This window comes from Lytechinus pictus, chromosome 14 (assembly GCF_037042905.1).
Source record: "Lytechinus pictus isolate F3 Inbred chromosome 14, Lp3.0, whole genome shotgun sequence".
In the NCBI taxonomy this organism is placed as follows: Eukaryota; Metazoa; Echinodermata; class Echinoidea; order Temnopleuroida; family Toxopneustidae; genus Lytechinus; species Lytechinus pictus.
Genome location: NC_087258.1, coordinates 24439272 through 24457798, shown reverse-complemented (window position 1 = coordinate 24457798; position 18527 = coordinate 24439272). Strand labels below are relative to the sequence as shown.

General features: G+C 36.1%; 2 protein-coding genes across 2 annotated transcripts; both read left to right on the top strand.

The window, feature by feature from the left end:
* The first annotated feature begins 3837 nt into the window (after positions 1–3837).
* Positions 3838–13188, top strand: LOC135156600 (adhesion G-protein coupled receptor G6-like). The gene is made up of 7 exons (XM_064109173.1): positions 3838–3978; positions 4294–4641; positions 8345–8491; positions 9519–9704; positions 10550–10900; positions 11597–11770; positions 13183–13188. The coding sequence occupies exons 1-7, from the start codon at positions 3838–3840 to the stop codon at positions 13186–13188; spliced, it is 1353 nt and encodes a 450-aa protein (XP_063965243.1).
* On the top strand, positions 12744–18094 carry LOC129276893 (adhesion G protein-coupled receptor E5-like). The gene is made up of 4 exons (XM_054913288.2): positions 12744–12853; positions 13183–13466; positions 14525–14591; positions 15381–18094. The coding sequence occupies exons 2-4, from the start codon at positions 13439–13441 to the stop codon at positions 15748–15750; spliced, it is 465 nt and encodes a 154-aa protein (XP_054769263.2). The 5' UTR covers positions 12744–12853; positions 13183–13438; the 3' UTR covers positions 15751–18094.
* Positions 18095–18527: the final 433 nt, after the last annotated feature.

Genomic DNA, 18527 nt, shown 5'->3' with positions numbered 1-18527 from the left:
TGATGATGATGATGATAGTGGTGGTGATGATGATGGTGATGAGGATGATGATGATGATTATGATGGTGATGATGAAGATGATGGTGATGATAGTGGTGGTGATGATGATGATGATGATGATGATGGGGATAATATGATGGCGATGATAATGATTAAGACGGTGAAAATGTGGATATGGATAATTAATTAATATATTAATCGATTGATTAATCAATTGATCGCTTAATTTATTTTGAATTAATCGAATGCTTTGTTTTCGATTGGTAGATTGATCAATATTATTATACTGATTCGCTTCTGTTCATGATTGTGTACCAAAGAAGTAAAGGTGATATTCATAATAATGATAATAATAATAAAAGTATTATTGACTGTTTGGTTTTTTTCTAGGGTCGGATATCAAAACACAATTAACATCAAAAGCACACATTTATCGCAATGTAGCCTTTAATTTGTAATAATAATGATAATAATAATGTTTTGTTTGTTCTTTAAATTTAGTAACAGGAAACCGAAATAATATCGCTCTGCAGTATATCGAAAAGCGTCAGAGAGATATAATAATAATAAAAAATCTTACTCGACATTTTATCGTTTTATCATTGACTTGTCCCAACACGTAACCCTCTCAGCATCCAAATCGGAATTGTAATGCATGGGCGCTGTCATTTCTGAAACACTGAGAAAAACGACTACAAGGTATATATTTTTTTTATTTATGTTTTGATGAAAATTCAGCATACCCACACATTGGTTTGCCGTATACTTGCAGTATACTCGACATAAGTGATAATAACACTTGGTGGTTCTTTTATAGTGCATTACGAATTGCATGTCCCTATGCGCTACAGAAAGAAAGAAAGATCCATGACCAATTTTTATATTGCGTACTTTGTACTGTTAGACTCATTTTAATGTTCATTTTATTGGTCTTTTGGAATTTTCATTTTATTGGCATTAAGGTTTTATTGGCAAATAAATAGATAAAAATGAGTAAAATTACAATGTATGAAAAATATACACTATGACATAAACACAGTTAAATACTTATTCAAGACAAGCAAATGACCTCGTAAAAGCTAAGAAGGGTTTTGATTCGAGTCTTTAACATAATCACATTTGTAAAGAGGCAGTGTAAGCGGTAATGTTAGATCTTGACAACATTTTTGACACCAGAATTTAGAGCCCACAGACCGGTAGATGATGGCGCCCAAGAAATCGGTAAGAACTAGATGCGTACAGCGATTCAATGTATTCTAATCTCCTAGTTTCTGGATACAAATTTCACATTGTAAGTTATTATTTCTACATATCACTGAGTCGTTGCTTCCTTTAATTCTTTATAATTTGACTTTGTTTTATCTTATGTAGGTGCTCATTATACACGAGAACTGTGAGAAAGTAAGTAGTCTTATAGCTCTGTGATACTCAGAGGTAGCCTTTATGACAAACTTTTTAATAGCCCATAATGCTTGAAGGGGAAGCTCACTCTGAAGAAAAGTTTGTTGTAAAAATAGTAGAAAAAAATAATAAAAGATATTGGTGAAAATTTTGAGAAAATCCATTGAAGATTTAAGTTATTAGAATTTAAAGTTTTGGATTTGTGACATAAACGAGCAGCTGTCCTATATGTAATATAAAATGCATAAATTTATATTATTTTAATGGTTCGTGATGACTTAATATTGTTGTTTTCTTTTTAGAAACGGGTGTGAAATGATTTTGTCTGTAGATATACTGAAGGTACAGTAAAAACCATTTTTAATTTTCAGAGAAAATGAAATTTCATTGATTTTTTACCATTCGATATGGTTGTAGGAAAGCTGCTCGCATATGATGTCACAACTCAAATAATCAAAATTCTAACAACTTTTTTATTCTTTGATTATTTTTTTTTTCTCAAACCTTCGGCGATATTTCTATTATTTGTTTTTGCTATTTTTACAATAAACTTTTTGTAAGGGTGAACTTCCCCTTTAATTATCAGAGATTTGCGGGTTTTCTACTAAGTAGGGGCTACCCTTTTACCTGGGGCGGTAATCAAAATCTAACCGAGGTAGCATATTGTTATATGTCTTCATGAAAGGAAAATGGAATTTGAAGTAAAACTAAAAAAATGACATTTTAACCATGGTATGGTGGAAGGGTATATAGTCCCATAGAGATATAAGTTTAATTCTGATGCAAGAATAGTCAGTTACAACATTATACATATAGTTTGACAAACGGACATTAATCAATATAACAAGTAATACCGAGTTAATGAATATACTGTTATGAATAGAAATCTGGCCATGACACATGTTTCATATCAATGATGATAATAATAATAATAAACAGTTCTAATTATATAGCGCACATCACGCTTCCAAAGGACTTTGATATTATCACCCGGCTTTAGTTTGGCGGCTGTAATTACTAACAGCGAACCCCTTTTTAAGGATTGAAGACATTTACCTCTCCCGAGTTGAGAGCAGCACAACGCGGATCTTGCTGAAGGAAACTACGCCATGGCTGGGATTTGAACCCTCTACCCTCTGTTTCAAAGTCGGGAGACTAATCCACTGGGCCACAAGGCTCCACTTTTCATGTTTTTTTGTTCTTGTCATACACAGATGGATTGGATAATGTTCATTGCATGTTTCAGCATCTTGATCTATACACCAGGTACATGGAATGATATTTGGAAAGGGATTGGGTGAATACTATAATCTCTATTCATTACAATTATTCGTATGTGTATTTTCATTTATTGACATTTATTCATTCAGGATGGCACAACATCATTGTAAATTGTTTTTCATCAAGGTCTTAGTACCACGATAAGGAAAGCCATAATGAATTATTTTTTTGAGGGGGAAATTCTGGATAATGCATGGCGACTGGGCAAACTGAGCAAGCAAAAAATAACCTGTTGAAAAAGAAAAATACAACTTTTGTGACATAATTCGCGTCATATCCAGAAATGACTTCATATTTCACCCTTCTCGGTTTCCATTTCATTTCCCCCCTTTTTATAAGGGGGGGGGGGGGGGTGGTTGGGGGTGTACATTATCTGTACACCAGTGACGATAACTTTAATCTACCTACTTTACCGCAAGCTGTGTATTACAGCTTCGTTTTTTATGAGGAGGGGTGGGGGAGGCTAAGAGTTGGGTCGTGTAAAGTTTTTATATTGGTCTTTTAATGTCATTTTAGTTGCGGGAAGAAATACCATTACGCTTTATCAGCCAATTGCATTTTTACAAATTTTGAAATACTATTGTTCCTTCTATAAATCATATTGTTCCTTCTATACTATTGTTCCTTCTATAAATCAATTAAGCTAACTTTATGATAGGAGCATTTTGATAGGATGTTCTGTTCAAACTTTCGCAACTAAATTGTTGAAAAGACAAGCCACAATTGAATTTTAAAAAATACAGAAGCATACGTGAAATTCTTACTCCGAAGTTTATTTCTGCACTATATCGAAAGTCCACTTGAGAAAGTCTTATAATAATAAATGTTTGTATTCATCTGAAGAAATTTTGGCATTGACGAGAACACGAGGAATCAGTGGCAAAGTGTTCCTCTTCGCTCCAATGCCAAACTACCATTTTGAGGATGAAACGGTCGGAATGTTGATTGAAGCTATCGACGGAGAGACCGAGGTTCAAATCTCTGCTCCCGGCCGAGATGAGCTGGACCACTCCGCTTTGTTGTCGCCGGATGCTGGATCTTACAATTTCACAACAAGCTCTAATTAGCTCTTCCTTGATCCACCAGAACACAGCGGGTCCAATCAACACGGTATTGGTGAGGTCGGATATGGACATCTCCGTTCTTGTCTACAACATGGCGCCGTTCACCTCTGACATATACACTGCGATGCCTATGAAATATGCAGGAGATGAATACTTTGTATCGCTGATATCCCGAGAGAGGGGCTCACATCCTCTGTTCAGTGGCATTCTGGAGATCCCATCCCTGGATCGGGTAGCGTCTATCGAAATCCATTTGACCTCCAAGATAACCTTCCAGAATGCTACCTCCCACTTTGGTGATATATTCCGTTACACCCTCCTCCCGTTCGAGTCAATTCAACTGCTCCCTCCTTTAACCAACATAACGGGATCGCGAATCCTTTCGAATGCTTCCGTCCTCGTGTCAGCAGGTTCATAGTGTGCCGATGTTCTCCAGGAGGTCGGGGCATGTGATCACCTAGCAGAGCAGTTGGCCCCTTTCAAGGCATGGGGGTAGGTGTTCGTCGTGAGCCCCATTGCGGGAAGACCTTCTGGGTACCTTCTGCAGGTTGTAGCCGGCAGAGACAACACCAGGGTGACAATCGGAGACCTTAACCTCGAGCTGTCAATGGGAGAATATGACACCATCGATGTAACTACCCAGGAAATGATGTTGATAACTTCCAACAAACCGATATCCATCATGCAGTACTCGAAAGGCACTCGAATAGATGGAAAGGGAGACCCATCGATGAGTCGCGTTGTCCCGAATGAACAATTCGTCTCAGAGGCGTTCTTTCCAGTCTACCGTTTTCAGAGCAACATGTCGACAATCAATACCACCTATCTAGAAATCACCACGGACTGTGAATATGTGAACAGCGTATCTCTTTCAAGGAGCGGTGAAGATATTCAGGTAGGAATCACAAATAAATGTATAGCATCCATGGCCAAACATTTAATTAAAACGAATATATTAACTTGAGTAAGATACATTTTAGTGTGGATTTCTGTGTTTCTGAACCAAGTTATTCAATTTTCTTTGACTAATTCACAGTTTGAATATTACAAATACAAATTGATCAATAAATTAAGCAAATAATTCATGTTTCGAAATTGTACACATCTTAAATTATTTGAATATATTTGATTATGATAACAAGAATTATTATCATTATCTTGATCGTTATTAACCTTGGCCATGAACCCAATGTGAATATATTTTCATATGAACATAATAATTTAACTTACTAAAGTCCTAAAGCACATCATTAATAAATGAAATAAATATCTGATATTTGTACAGAAATATGAATAAATTTTAATTAATACCTTTACATGATATATCCTTTCTCAAATCACCCGAACAGCCAAGCGTGATAGAGGAATATTTGTTGGAGATAGAAAGTGGGTCGAGGATGTGTACTAGATGGTCTGATATTGACCCTGGGTCCTATTCTGTAAGGAGAAGTGATGTCTGATGTCACACTTCCTGATGGTCAGCGAGCGTATCCAAGGTTTCGAGCTGTCGTATATCCGGCTATGAGGGAGTCTCTGAATCCTACCTTTACCGTGCAGCTTCTAATGATAAGGAGTTAACCTGTTCATCTCAGTTTACAGACGAGTTTGATTGTCCGGGTGAGCACCGGCCATGAACTGAATATATTAAAGAGTTCCGCTACACATTTTGAAAGACAAGCTTGTTCACTTATGTATTTCATGTATCTTTCATCTTAGATTGGATTTTCTAAGAATATGTTTGCTCCAATTGTATACATTTCTGTTTCTTTGTCCACTTTTCATTACTAGAAAATCAGAGTCGGCCATCTCCTTTTGCCCCCACCCCACCCCACCCCAAAGGTGACGATTCTGACACAGTCCTCTATCAATATCCTTGTCAAGTTTTATTCTGTCATTGGTAACATTTTCAGTATTATACGAGTATAAGACGTCATATAGCCATATCTGTAAAATGCATTAGAAGGGGTAGCAGTATTGTTGTGGTAACATTACTACACTCTTTACAGTCATACTTCTACTTCTTTTTTTATTATTTTCTTTTAGAATTATGTTCTTCTGCTTAGCTTGGCAACATGACCTTTCCGAGTGCCATAGATGGATTTTCTTCTATTTCGAATGAAAGATGCCCATTTTATACTGCACAAGGTGAGGTCCTGGCATCTCAATTCCTTCCAAACATGATGATTCATTTTTCTTTCCATGATTTACCCAAAATGCAATTCATAAAAAATACAACATTCATGTGAGCCGTTTCATAAAGCTGTTCGTAAGTTAAGAGCGACTTTAAGAACGACTGGCGAACCTTTCTTATGCGCCAAACCATCACAAATTCAATATACTATTTACCACAAGAAAGGTTCACCAGTCGTTCTTAAAGTCGCTCTTAACTTACGAACAGCTTTATCTAAACACCCACACAGAACAGTGTATCAACCTTATTTGTCGATCTGACCTGGATTTAAGAGTATGGATATTTTACTTTACTTTGCACCCCACAGAAAAGTTTCTTTCCTCAGTTGAACTATGATCAAGCACTTTGCTTCAGCAAGTCCATAAGACTTATGGACTTGCTGAAGCAAAGTGCTTGATCATACGTTTTTCAGCTGTCTGTTGTAGCTTTAAATTACTGGATCCAAAATTGTTACCACTCTCTTTAAAATATTGTATAGGTGTACAATGCATTTTCGCGATCACTATACGCAGCCGCTTTCGATTACGATGATAATGTGTTGCCAAAAGCCCTTCAATGACAAAACAGTCGAAAATCGGTTAATAAACAGAGCAGGGTCGTCCTGTGCAGAAACGTTGTTAGCGCTAACAACGCGCTATATAACAGGGGCCCTGTTACAACCGGTAATGTGGCAGCGATGCCTAATGTTATTTCTTACACATTAAAATAAATGTTTTGACTTCATAATCCGGAAGATGTGACTGAGCTTATACTGTTAGCGCTCTGTTAGGCTAACAACGTTTCTGTGCGGCCGGCACTGGACTCTTGGACCAACGACGTACGTATTTGCAATTCTCCGGTCCGAATCTTCGGACGACCGCCTGTCCCTGTCCACTAACTTTCGACAGAAAACTCTAAGCTGTCCATTGCGATTTGACTTGCACTTTCATAGGAATGGGTGCACAGTGATTGCGAAAACAATTTATTTATTAGTAAGTTCGGTAACGGCATATCAATATCTTTCCATAGCTGGACTACCGCTGGGTAGCGCAGTTTGCATCAGAAACAGTTTACTGGGGCCTGTTTTTCAAATAACAAGTCAGCTAGAATGTTTTCCTGTTACGATGACTCGAGATCAGATCTTAAAATATATCTTAGCAGTAAGTAGCCCTACATCTTGATGAGTCTTTCATTTCAAAACATATAAACAAACAAAAAACGACTGTTGGACACAATTACTTTGTGACGGATAGGCCTACTTTGGTTTGAGATTTCGAATGCGCCCCTCATCCACCTCCATGCATGTTTAGCATGTGTAATCGATGGATCCCAACCATGCATTAAGCAGTCCAAAGAACTCATTCGACCAATATGTTTATTATAGCACGTTAAACTTTAAAGAGGTAATTGAATGTGAATATATCTTGCAGAATATTACTTTCCCTGCATTAAAAGATATTTGTGTGAATTTGTGTGACATTCCTAACATGAATTCTCGCGAATTTAGTGTATTAGTTCGAGAAGTATACGAAATATATGACGGTCAAACTCAGCGATATACTCAGATGCATCCACTCCTACAAGTTCGGATCGGAGTTAAAAGGCACAACGCTTCCGTTACTCATGAGAGCTAATTGAATTCATGTTTACTTTACATATCCGCTCCGCTGGTACTTGAACGACGCGTCATCAGTTTGTTGTTTTTAGATAAATATTTTCACCATTAAAAAAAATCAAAATTACTAAAAACAAACGATAAATATATCCCATATAAATTAGTCATTCACTATGGTATTATGCACTCAAATTCACTCTTGCTGACAAAGTAGTAAAGTTACCAAAGCGTCATCTCTCCAAGTTCAATATTTTCTCCTCACTGTTAGATAAAACAGAAGATTTTACAGCAGAAAAAAAAACCAGATTTTACAGAAAGAAGTAACAAAATCATTCTGTAAATTGTTAAAACAGGAAAGATTTTATTCAATTTTTTTATAGAATTTTACAGAACAGGTCTGTTTTAAAAAAGGGGAAAACAGTTTTATTACGATAAATTTGTAAGGTTACATCCACCAAATATTTATTTTCTGTAATTTTACACAAATGCATGTAAGATTTTCATTTCATTCATTTCATTTCGTTTATTTCCATTTTCAACAATTACAGTTTATGTTGTACATTTTAACATATAAATAACAAAACATATTTCAAGTATTCTTGTACAAAAATTATATTCAAGATTATTACATATCAGGTTGGAAATGGAGGAGGCTGCTAAAAAGCGGAGCTTGTAGAGTGCAGCCTCCTAAATTACACAGAGCAGTAATATTATAGGACTGTGTTCTCGAGACTCTGCTGCAGGATTTTTTTTTTAAGTAGAAATTTTCTAACAGTTTGTCCTGCTTTCCTTTCATGATTGATTTATTCCCAGCATATAATAGGAAACGATACTCTAGAGGAGGTTACACAAGCAGTTTTAATAGTGACCGACAGTCCTGAAAAACTTACCCATATGGATGTTGCGAACATTGCAATTATCATCAAGAACATTACAGATGTAAAACCAAGCAATCCGAAGGTATCTAGTATCAAACAAATTCAACTAACTGTCAAACTCAGATTTATCTCAAGTTGTAGAGATATTGAGTTTCATAATTAATAGTGACCGACAGTCCTGAAGAACTAACCCATATGGATGTTGCGAACATTGCAAATATCATCAAGAACATTACAGATGTAAAACCAAGCAATCCGGAGGCATCTAGTATCAACCACATTCAAATAAATGTCAAACTCAGATTTATCTCAAATTGTATAATTATGAGATAGATATTGAGTTTCATACATACGTTTATCAACTAGATATGATCATTACGTTTTGGACCGACCCTTAACGTCACCATCCGGCAGACATAACCAGGGCCCCATCGTACAAAGAGTTACGATTGATCCGATCAATCACAACTATGTGCGGCCAGCAACGTCAACATCTAAAATGCAAATGTTTTAAATTTTGTATGATGTATATTCATACATTCATCATTCTTCTAAAGATTCAGTGTGATTCTTTTTGTTTACTAAGGATATTTATGTAGAAAAATATGACATTGATGGACTTCCATAGAGTTACGATGATTGGATCTATCGTAACTCTTTGTAAGACGGAGCCCTGGACTTGAACCTCGAAAATCAACATCAATTTTTTTGTTTACCTTTAACGATGTCGCTTAGAATGCAGGCGCTCGCCACAACACCCAGTGGTTGACTATTAACATCATGAAATCAAAGTATGATTTAAGCTAGTGTTACACCTGAACCGAATCAGCTGCGAATTTATCCGAATATACGTATTCGGGTGGTTTTGGGTAATTCTGTTCTCCCTCCGCGAATACGAGAAAATTTGGGAGGGATTCGGGAACATTCGAATCCACCGAAACCATCCGAATCAGGCCTAATTCGGGCAGAATCGGTCCGAATTTATTCGGGAGAATTCGGTTTTGGTGTAACCCTAGCTTAACACAAATTATTTCTTTAAACAGTTTGAGGTCTTTGGCTCAATTTTATTCTAAGTGGTTTCAATTTCAATTTTAAAAAATGATTTATAGATCACATCGATTCTGACGACCATCGTAAAGAACTTTGCAGACATTGACCAGACTGATCTTTACGAGATCGAATCCAGTACAGGAGCCATCTCAGTGATTCTAACAGCTTTCGAAGACCATCTCAAAGTTGTTGCACTGAACGATGAGAACGTCACTTCAAAATATTCACCAAATGTATATGTCCAGGTAAATATAAAAATGTACACTGCAAAAACTCCGGTGTTGATTTACCACCAGCCCAGAATCTATGTCCACACCAGAGCGGTATTAAAACAACACCAGTTTGGAATCAAATCGACGATGTTTCAATACTAAGTGGTGTTGTGTAAACACCTATCTGGTGTTAGACCAAAACCAAATTGGTGTTGTTTAACACTTATTTATAGATTCCGGGCTGGTGTTACATCAACACCGGAGTTTTTGCAGTGTAACATGTGTACATAAATGATTTTGTCCAGTTTCTGACTGTCTGACATGACTGTAGAGATTAAATCTTTGTCGGAGTGCTATATTTATTCATTCCTAGCATTTCACTTTCTGTCCTTCATCCACATGCGCCACAAGACTTCAAGCCTATTTGCATATCAAGTCATCATTATGATTATTATTATTATAATTATTGTCATCAAGTAGGTCAAGGACCATAATCGCCATGTATCTTCATTAACTTGTCTCTGATTTGGGAACTATTATTTTAATTATGTAATTGGCTTTGATAAATAATTGTCCTGTTATATGCAAACATAATGTTATGATAATTTCGGTTTATTATCCAAGGACAGAAGAACTGAGGTTCAAAATCAACCTGGATTTAAAAAATCTCCCATCTTCCATTTCCATCTGATATTATTTCAGATTGAGATACACTCGCCCATATCAGTATCATGAAGGAATTTATCGTGAAATCTTGCAAAACCGAACATGAATAATGCATTCATATCTACTTTTGATACTAATATGTTTCATCTCATATTTATAAAATATTTCCTTCCATGCCCAAAACTTTCTTTTGATTTGCATTAAAAAAACAGATTTCCGATGTGGTTCCAGCTGATCTTGAAGTTGGTCTAAACCTATCTATGCGTCAAATCAACTTTACCCATGCCTCGAGCGATCCGGATCAACAGTTTCCACTAGAAATAGACATACCGCAAAGTGTATTTGACAATCTTGAGGAACCCACTAAAGAGAACGAAGTACGCGTTGCCCTCACGATGTTTCGGACGTCATCCCTGTATGCATCGAGCAACCACAAAGAAATCAACGAAAACAGACATGGTCTCAATCGAAGTGTTAATTCATTGATCGCTGGGCTGACGATTGGAGGAAAGAAGCTCACCAACCTCGAAGACGACATCGTTTTCAGCTTCAAACCAATAAGGGTATGCTCTTGTTTTCCATTTATAAAGATCATTATAAAGATCACATTGATGTGAAGATGTTAAATCATACCGATATAACCTAGGTTCGCCCATGAGTTATCCGTATCTTAAATTCAACGATCAACCTGATATTCTGTTTTAATTTCTAGATATTCAAGAGGAGAAAACGCATTTCCTGAAAGAAAACTTGTATCCAATTTTGTTATTTTAACATTAAGGCCTACCTGATATATAGACCTACATTGTTATCTGTATATTTACATTTTCTTTAATGCTAAAGAGAGCTGCTAATGGACTAGCATTATTGGCGTCCTTACGACTTTACGCACTGTGTTTCTCAATTAATAACCAATAATATGACGGTTTATGGCATGAACGGCCCGTCATACATGTCACCCAATCTGCCTTCTCATCGTCTTCACCATTCTTGTGGCTTGGATCAAATACGGGGCATGGTGGCTCAGTGGAAGAGCGCCTTCCTAATAAACGGAGTTCATAGGTTCGATCTTTGGCCGAGTCATACCAAAGACTTTTGAAAATAAAACCTTCTGCTAGCTTAGTGCTAGATGTTTCAATAACGTTTTATTTTATGAGAAAACCAGCAGATAGAGCATTTTATAACTGAAGTGGCTAGCCTAAGTAAGTAAAAATGCTATCACAATTATCATTAATATTACCACGTTTCTTAACGAACAGGCTGGATATCAGAATCCAACTTGTGCTTTCTGGGACATTGCCCTCCCTGATTGGTCAACGAGTGGTAGTCGTCATATCACGTCATCAGGCGACAGGAGTAGTGGCCTGAAGTATAATACAAGTGAACCAATTGTATGCAGCTGCGATCACCTGACCAACTTTGCAGTTTTAATGGTGAGAGAAGAGTTGATATTACTTGGTGGATTTTTCATAAATTTGTTCGTAAAATTACGCAGAACTTTACGTTCGCCAAGAACATGTTCTTAAGTGCTAATCATCTACATGTGGATATATCTTTTACGACAAAAAAGAGTGACAATTCATCTTTATGTATTACCCACCAGCTAGGACCATTGGAAAAGTTTAGATCAATGCGGACCAATCTCTACTCAACTCCTATTTCAACTGGACTTATTTGTTCTCAACTCCTCTCTTATAAAAGTAGGCAACAAAATTAATTTAGGTAAATATCATGTTAAGATGTTAATTAATCTCATTAATGTATGACACTGTCACTTAGTCAGTCAACCCAGATATTTGTTGGTCATTTTTTTTAAACAACTCTTAGCCATTGTTATGTACAAGGTCAGAAAGCAGTGGCAGAGGCTAGACTTTCTTAAGGCCAAAAAGACCACTTACAGAAAGGGTTGCGACCAAAAGCACCTCACAAAAATCAAACGCAACATGGTTACCAACCAATCAGAATCACGTATTTTGATTTGCGCTTATATCTGGTAAGCCTGTGCCTTCAAACGTAACTCTATCTCCAACAGATACAAGAGCACTAAGATCAATGCCTGTGCCAAACTCCAGGACCATAACACTACAAATAATCTTCCATTTTAAATTAGTTAGATTTATTGACGTATTGTTATTTCTGAAATATTGTAAATCAGGGTCAGAGTCATAATTGTTCTTTACTAAATTTGCTCAATGTCCTTTGAAAACGAGGAGAAGCATTATACTGAATCGTCAAGAAAATAGTAAATGTATGAATCTACATCATTTCTAGAAAATATTTTGAACAAACGTGTAATTTTAGATGTTGACATTGCTAGCTTTCGATAGTTTTGATTGATCGGATCAATCGCAACTCTTTGTAAGACGGGGCCCAGATTGATAGTTTGTTGTTTACTTTCTTGTATAGGATGTTCACTCCTCCTTTCCTTCAGCCGCATCAAGGAATCTCATCTATATCGGCTGCTCTTTCTCCATCGTGTGTTTATTGATAACACTGCTCGCCAATGTCCTAAACAAGTAAGAATCAAGTAATACGACCTTTTCCCAACTTCCCTGAACAGACTCTCTCAACTCTTTCACTCACACGCACACACCATCACCCTCACACATCCACACGTATACGTACCCTTACTCCAGAAGGTCCCTGATGTACCCTATAGTGTATCCTTTCCTGTAAAATTTGATAGTCTAAACTTTCCTCTACGCTTGTATTGGCGTTGGGAGAGTGTGTGTGCGTGAGTGTGTGTGTGGGGTGCAAGGGTGCGTATGTGTGCGTGTGTTGAAAAAATATATGCGTGTGCGTGTATAATAATCTGTGTGTATTTCCGTATGTTTGTTCTATATAGACATGATAGCAATGAACATGGGAAACAGTCTCGTTGGATACTCCTGTGGCTATGCTGTACCCTATTGTGTTTATACATCACCTTCATCATCATCATTGAATTGGATGCATATCCTGACGTCCCGGAGGTTGACACCGGCCCCTGTTGATTCCTTTCCGGTCTCATTCAATACTTCTCCATCTCATCCTTAGCTTGGATAGGCTTGGAGAGTCTCGACATCTACTTTTCTGTATCCAGTTCCAACATTCCGCGCTTCATGGTTAAAGCTGGACTTGTAGCATGGGGTAGGATTTCATCTAATTCCTTTTTTTATGAAACACTTCACTCTTTGCAATTCGGAGAGGGTGCGATGAGGTGAGAACAAGAATGGCAGAACATTTTCAAAAAGGAGGAAGACAAATAAGCACAAGCAGAATACAGACTGAAAAAATCGAAAGGAAAGGAAGGAGAAGCATAAGTAGTATTAGTAGTAGTAGTAGTAGTAGTAGAAGATAAAGAAGACACAGAAGAAGAAGCAGTATTACTCTAGTAGTAGTAGTAGAAGAAAAAGAAAAGGTGATGATGAAGATGACAAAGAATAAATAGATTGAGAAAAAGATGAAGAAAAGGAAAAAGGGTAGAAAAGAGCACGGGGAAGAACAAAGTGATTGAAGAAAAAAGAAAAAGTGAAAAAATGGAGGAGGAGCATAATAGGAAAAGAAGGTAAAGGAAATTAAAAAAGAAAAATAAAAGGGGGAAAAGAATTACTCTGTAAATGCAAAGGAGCTAACCTGGTCCTCAATCACGCTCCTCTCAGAGTGAGATGAGGTACCAGTCCTGATGGAATGAGACATCCGCGTTTCAAGAGTGAATTTTCACCTCTTTTGGAGTGAAAGTGAAAAACAGATGCACGCTTTCATTCCTAAAAAGGTGAAAATTCACTCTTGAAAGATTGAAATCTCACTCCATCAGGACTGGTCCCCCGTCTCACTCTGAGAGGAGCGTGATTAAGGACCAGATTAGCTCTTTTGCAATTACGGAGTACATATCATGTATATGTGGTGCTTCAATGGGGATACCTCACATCGTTAAATTTCCAAGAAAGCGAAGCGAACCTTCAGAAATACTATTTTGTATTCTTATCTTTAATGCTCAGGGAGAGGGGCATGAGGCCCCCTCCCCTCGACATTTTTCGCGATTAATCTCTTACGTTTGAGATTCACTTCGAGACCATCCTTATTTGAATATCACAAAAGAGCGAATCGATAAAGCAAAAAAAAAAAATCCCCGGTCAGAAATTTTATCGTATGATAGTTAAAGTATGTAATTATCATTACAGCATAATTTTTTTGTCGTTCGTTAGGTATTCCCGGACTAATAGTCACCCTGACTGGTGCAGTTGCTCGAAGGAACTATGTAACATCGGACTAGTAAGTTAATTTGAACTGTGTTTGTAGTGTAAAAAGTTTCCATGAGCACTTACAATCTAAAAAGCAATATTGCGTGTAAGTGTGAATAGAGAACCAGCGGAAAATTAATGATGATTGTTATTGTAAAAAAAGATGTATATCTCTAATTATCCAGTTCAATCAGATAGTTTGAAGTACTTTATCAAATGTCGTGATGTCACGTAAGAATAAAAATACTCCAGAAAATAATGGCTAGTTGGAAGCAATCTAGAAAGTTGGAAATGGGGTTGGAAAATGTGTGTGTGTGTGTGGGGGGGGGGGGATTAGCATAAAAAACAAAGGAAAGGAAGAATGTATAGTAAAATACATTTTGTATATCAGGTGAAGTAAATGGGGGAGCTGGCATGAATTTATTCCTTGAACATGTTGAAACGAATGAGCGCGAGACCGACAGACGCTATGCCAAAACCAGAGTGTGTTAATCACGTTAATAATATGCTGGAAAGCGCTTTGAGCCGTATATGGGAAAAGCGCTATATAAAAATTATATATTATTATGTTGCATTATTGTGGAACGCTTAGAGACTTTTGAGAAAGTAAGTGATGTATAAGCAAATATTTCTTACTTTTTATTTGTTGTTTCATTATCATTAAAATTATTACCAGTATTAAATAGTCTCCATGCAAGGGAGAGGACTGAATAATGAATTGTGTGCGACATGCTTAACTCTAATGATCAGGGTATAATGTTGTACATCAGGTCTTATCATTTCTCACCATCATGCTGCAACGTTTTCGGTTCATTTTTAGCTGCTTCCTTCAGTTTTGGCCATTGGTTTGCGGTCTTCTGATACCAGCTTCAATTATCATCCTCTTTACAATCGTCACGTTCATCCTCTCTGTTCATGAGATGAAGCGATCTGGGGAGTTAGTCATCAAACAGGGTGATAATACTTCACCACGAGGAAGGGCCATGGGACGTCTCAAGGATGTCTTCTGCATCTCCACCTTGATCATCATGTCTTGGGTCGTGGGATGCATTACCCTGATCAAACCAGCCATCTTTGGGATCCAGGTTCTCTTCATCACTCTGAACTTTCTCCAAGGCTTCTTCTTTCTTATCCTCTACTGCAGCTTTCGGCCTGATCCCTTGTGGCAGACGATTCCCTGTCTTCGGTGATGTCAAGAAGAACAGGCCGTATCTTACGGAAATATGCGAGAGGACACTCCGTCCGATGGCGGCCGTACGCCAGCATCACCTGCTAATAATAAAGACACGGGTAACCAAGTATTTCAGAGTGAAGTCCAAACAACGAGTCTTTCACTTTGATGAGATAGGCATCGACGCTTCTGTAGAAAAAAAGATAATGGAAACCTCTTTTAGCTAATAGAATTTCGATTTAAGACCTATATTTCAATCAAATAGCTTTTCCATTAATTTTTTTTTGTCCAAATGTATAGATGATGTAGGCTATTACAAAACCCCTAACATGACTCTCTTAATGTCAAAATGCAATTCTTCGAAGCACTACATCAACATTTTTTGTCAGGCAAGTTGTTGGATCTGATCTGAGTGACCACTTTTCTTGATTTTCATTGGCTGAGAAGAACTGTTACTCTTGTAACTGAAATGAAACATCCGACATCCAGTACAAAATACAAAAAAGTACTGCATATAAAAAAAATAGCTTGCGCTACGAGCTCGCGTTACAGTATGCCATGTATAGTAAGATACGCATCCTCTCCATGAATCCCATAAAAAAGCATAAAATGGATCCTTTTCAGGTCAGTATATTATTTTCAGCTCGTGCTTCTCATTCGTTTTATTTTTTTTTTAGTTTGAATCGTATCCTTCAGGGGCGTAGTTTTTTTTCCGACAAGTGGCATACCAAAACCCATTCTTTCCCCAAACAGGTGCTACATCTCTATTTACACGACACATGTACAGCTTATCCCCAAAACCTCAAAATTTATCATCTGCTCCTTCTCCCTTCTTCTCTCATTTTTTTAATTATTGTTTTCCTCCTTCTCTTTGCCACTGCCTTCAATTTTCTTTTTTTTTCTCTCTCTCTATTCTCTGCTTGTTTTCCTTTTTCTTTTTCCGTCGCCATTTTCCTTTCAATTTTTCCCAACGGGATCGCAGATTTACCGACGATATCCAGAGTAAATACACATACAACGAAGACACAAAGAATGTGGTCATATTATTTTGTTCTCTTTACTCAATAAAATAATGTATAACGTTATGTGATTCATGTCAAACTAGATTAGACATTTATTCGATCCAATTTGGGAAATACTTTCACTTACATACATCCTGGATGAATAAACATCAAGTTAAGGTATCTAAAGACAGTACTACATTCGAAAAGAAAGACCCTTTTTTGTTAATAGACACTGCATTACAATGATCATTACACAAGTTACCTTGACTTTGCTCACATCAAATACTTATATCGAGTAAAATGAATACAAATATTCAAACACTCATTGTACATAATCATAAAGCGAAATATACATTCAATAATACTTGCTATTACACAATGATAAAATTCAATCAATAATTCAATAACATGCTATCTACGTTGCACATTGCAGCCTTCGGTAAATTGCAATAACCATGTCTCCATTGCGAGATTTAAAAAAAAAGCGAATCAAATTCGTACACGTACTTACTTTCATATTTTTTCAGCTGTTTGATCTTAGGCAGGGTTGGGCTCAATTACAATTATAATTTCAATTACGTAATTAAAGAAATGTTCAATTACAGTGACTTTTCAACTTAATTACATTTTTCCTGTTACAATTAGCAATTACTTTTGTAAATTACAATTACAATTTCAATTACTTTCTATAGAAGTCATAAATGAAATCAATTTGTACTCTATTATAGCACCACCTATTTCAACATAACTCTAAGTTACAGATAAACTGACAAGGTTAAGGTTTAATTATGTTAAAGAGCACGGATTCTGCCTATTACACTCTTTGATGCTGAAGCAGTTGACATGAAAAAGGTCATGAAATTGAATCATACATTAAGCAAGTTTATTGTAAAGTAATTTAATGTAATTCAAAGTAATTGACAGTAATTGGAGTCAATTACATTTTTTTCAATTACAATTAATTTCCCTTTCAAAATTTCAATTACAATTACAATTATGATTACTAAAAAAATTGTAATTAAGTACGTAATTGATCAATTACCTTGTAATTGAGCCCAAACCTGCTCTTAATAATAATAGTGATGGTTATACTTTGGGGTTTCCTAAAGAAGATTGTACAAATTGATATAGTTTATCATACACTTGCACATTGCAATTTATTGACAGAATATGACAGAAAGGCGAAGGAACAAGATAAAGAGAGTGAAAGTGGGAGAATAAATCCAAGTCATAGAAAATATAATTTTTATTACATGATTGCATTGATTAATATAAATTAAGATTAAAATATCATAATATGAATCTGTAAAGTATATGATAACAAAGTAAATAATGAATTAAAGTGCATTGCTTTCAGACAATGAGCTATGCGCTCCATTGGTATTAATTTTATTATTTCTTTTGATTAATTTATATATATATATATATATATATATATATATATATATATGTGAGAAATTATACATGTACAGCAGCTTTGACAAGTCTTTTATTTGAATATTTTGTAAAAGAAAATAAATATATTTTCTTTCACAATATATATACAGTATATATATATATATATATATATATATATATATATATATATGGAGAGGGCCGTAGCAAGGTCAATACCAGTCTTCATCAATAACTGGTTATGATTTATGAACTATAATTACTTATCTCCGTTATATATTGCATTGTATTGTATTTACAATTGTTATTTAGTAGGCGTATATTTTGTATTTTATATATTGGTTTAGATCCTGATGAAGGGCATGTGCACGAAAGCTTGATGAAGACTGGTATTGAC

Coding starts and splice junctions, on each gene's coding strand:
- LOC135156600 (XM_064109173.1), top strand. CDS start 3,838: ATGGCGCCGTTCACCTCTGACATATACACTGCGATGCCTATGAAATAT. Junction 3,979..4,293: donor AGATCCCATCCCTGGATCGG/GTAGCGTCTATC, acceptor TACCTTCTGCAG/GTTGTAGCCGGCAGAGACAA. Junction 8,492..9,518: donor TAAAACCAAGCAATCCGAAG/GTATCTAGTATC, acceptor AATGATTTATAG/ATCACATCGATTCTGACGAC.
- LOC129276893 (XM_054913288.2), top strand. CDS start 13,439: ATGGTTAAAGCTGGACTTGTAGCATGGG. Junction 13,467..14,524: donor AGCTGGACTTGTAGCATGGG/GTAGGATTTCAT, acceptor GTCGTTCGTTAG/GTATTCCCGGACTAATAGTC. Junction 14,592..15,380: donor AACTATGTAACATCGGACTA/GTAAGTTAATTT, acceptor GTTCATTTTTAG/CTGCTTCCTTCAGTTTTGGC.